General features: G+C 49.6%; 1 protein-coding gene across 1 annotated transcript; it reads left to right on the forward strand.

Annotated features, from left to right (window-relative positions):
• Positions 1–244: 244 nt before the first annotated feature.
• On the forward strand, positions 245–1987 carry LOC144134554 (uncharacterized). The gene has a single exon (XM_077667457.1). It carries the CDS (start codon positions 345–347, stop codon positions 1389–1391), a length of 1047 nt encoding a protein of 348 aa, XP_077523583.1. The 5' UTR covers positions 245–344; the 3' UTR covers positions 1392–1987.
• The last annotated feature ends 570 nt before the right edge of the window (positions 1988–2557 follow it).

The raw sequence follows: 2557 nt of genomic DNA on the forward strand, positions 1-2557 counted from the left end.
AGTTTAATATGGAGAGAATCGAGCATGCTATAAAGAATGGAGGTAGCCTAAAAACAGTGAAGAGGAAACTAGGCATAGGTAAAAACCAGATGTATGCATTAAGAGACAAGCAGGGCAATGTCATTAGTGTTGTATATGTGGTTTCGGTTTCGGTTTGGGGATCACCTGCCGCCAGAGGCACCAGTGTCGCTATGTGTATATATATGACTGTATGTGGGAATAAACCGGGATGGTTTTGGTTGCTAGCAGTTCATGTACTTGAGCGGCACCCGCCGCTACAACATTGGCGACGAGGACGGGATAATTTCGGGGGGCGTGACTTTCGCCGCTTGCTTTCAGGCGCCATGAGCATTTCTGGACTCGAGCCGCCGCCCCCGTTCCTGCCTGTGCCTGGTCGACCTGCTGTTGCGTGGCCGCAATGGTTCCGCATCTTCGAGAACTACGTGCTTGCTTCGGGGGCCTCTGACTGCACGCCGGATCGTCGCAAAGCACTACTTCTTCACAGCCTCGGCGTAGAAGGTCAGCGCATATTTTACACATTACCACTTCCATCGTTGGACAACGTCAAGCTCGGTGAGCAAACTGCTACTGAGAAAACGTCGGAAGATAGCAATGGCACAGGCGACACAGCGCCTGAAGTATCGTCGTACGATATCGCAGTCGCCTCTCTGCATGCTCATTTTTCGGCAACATGCAATGTTGTTGCCGAACGGCATCGTTTCAGTAGGCGAGTTCAGCAAGCTGGTGAATCAGTGAATGAGTACATCACTGCATTGCGGGAGCTTTCTGCTACATACTCTTTTCCTGCCGAAGAAGATTCGCTGCGTGACCAGTTCGTTGCTGGTATTTCGTCTCGGAGCTTGCGCGAGCGTCTTCTGCTTGAAGGATCGTCCCTCTCGTTCGCTAAAGCAGTACTACTGGCAAGGCAGTTTGAGCTGGCGTACAATGATCTGCAAGAATTTCCTTCTGTAGATGTTGGACGCATAAATACTCGTGGAAATACGCCTACGCGTACACCAGAATCCGACGAGAGCTCGAAGTGGTCGCACAACCGCCAGTATCGTTGTTATCGCTGCGGTTCATCCCGGCACAATGCAGCATCAGTTCGCTGTCCAGCCAAAAGCAAGCGTTGTCACCATTGCGGTGTCATGGGTCACTTCCGCTCAGTTTGCCAGAAACGAGGCTCCGCTCCGGTGCGTGAGGTAGACAGCCAAGCCTCTCCTAGCGAGGAAGTTTTGAGCATTCTAGCTGTGACGACGGCCGCTCGCTCCGCTGTTTACGTCACAGTTTCGATTGACCGTGCGGACATAACTTTTCTTGTAGATTCTGGGTCGTCAGTTTCCATTGTTGCACACGATCTTTTTAAGCAGTATTTTATAATAAAAACATAGGGTCACTGACCAAGTCAAAACTTTGACTTGGTCAGTGACCCTATGTTTTTATTATGCCTCTACCTGACCAGACGACGTTTCGTCAAACTCTTTACTACATCAAGCAGTATTTTGAAGGCAAAGTACTTTTGGCCCCGACTGTTCGGTTACTGGACTATTCAAAACAGCCAATTCCGGTTCGTGGCTGTTTCTTCGCTGACATTACGTACAAAGCTAGCACAACAAGCCTTCTTTTCTACGTCGTAGAACAAGGCACCTCACTCTTGGGTATCGATGCCATCAAGGCCCTCGGTCTACAGATTGATGGGTCATCTCTGCAATGCCTTGAAACAACGCTAACTTCTAATTCTCGAAGGGAACAGCGCCCTGACCCGACGAAAGCCGTGCAGGATATTAACCTCCCAAAGGAATTAGTTGGCGAGTTTGGATCTCTTTTCGATCCAGGCCTTGGCCTCGCGAAAGGTTTTGTGCATCACGTCAAAACGCGATCCACGGTGCAGCCAGTGCAATCTAAACTTCGGCGCCTTCCGCTCTCGCTACGACCATTGGTCTCGGAAGAGCTCCATCGGTTGGAAAATCTGGACGTGATAGAGAGGGTGGAGGCATCTGAATGGATGTCACCCATTGTGGTCGTTAAGAAGAAAGAGGTAGGTATTCGCCTCTGTGTAGACCTTCGAAAAGCAAACAAAGCTGTCGTAATAGACAGCTTTCCCCTTCCTCATACAGAAGAGCTATTGCATAGTTTAGTGGGGGCTACAAATTTTTCTAAGCTAGACCTCGCATCAGCTTACCACCAGGTCATGCTTCACCCTGCGAGTCGCGATTTGACCGCATTTATAACTCACGAAGGCCTCTTTAGTTTTAAACGAGTGTGCTTCGGACTGGCTTCCGCGCCTTCTGCATTTCAAAGTATGATGTCCAAAGTCCTGCAAGGATGTAAGGGCGTGCTCTTCTATATAGATGACATTATAGCCTTCGGGCGGGGCCGGCAGGAGCACATAGATAACCTTGCAGCAGTACTTCAACGCATTAAAGAGGCAGGACTCAAACTGAACAGCAAATGTATCTTCGATACGCAGGAACTTTCATTTTTGGGTCACAGGATCACAGCAAGTGGCATTGTTCCGCTGGAGGAAAAGGTTGCTTCCATCAAGGATACACCGGCA

This window comes from Amblyomma americanum, chromosome 5 (genome assembly GCF_052857255.1).
Source record: "Amblyomma americanum isolate KBUSLIRL-KWMA chromosome 5, ASM5285725v1, whole genome shotgun sequence".
NCBI classification, from domain to species: domain Eukaryota; kingdom Metazoa; phylum Arthropoda; class Arachnida; order Ixodida; family Ixodidae; genus Amblyomma; species Amblyomma americanum.

Coding starts and splice junctions, on each gene's coding strand:
- LOC144134554 (XM_077667457.1), top strand. CDS start 345: ATGAGCATTTCTGGACTCGAGCCGCCGCCCCCGTTCCTGCCTGTGCCT.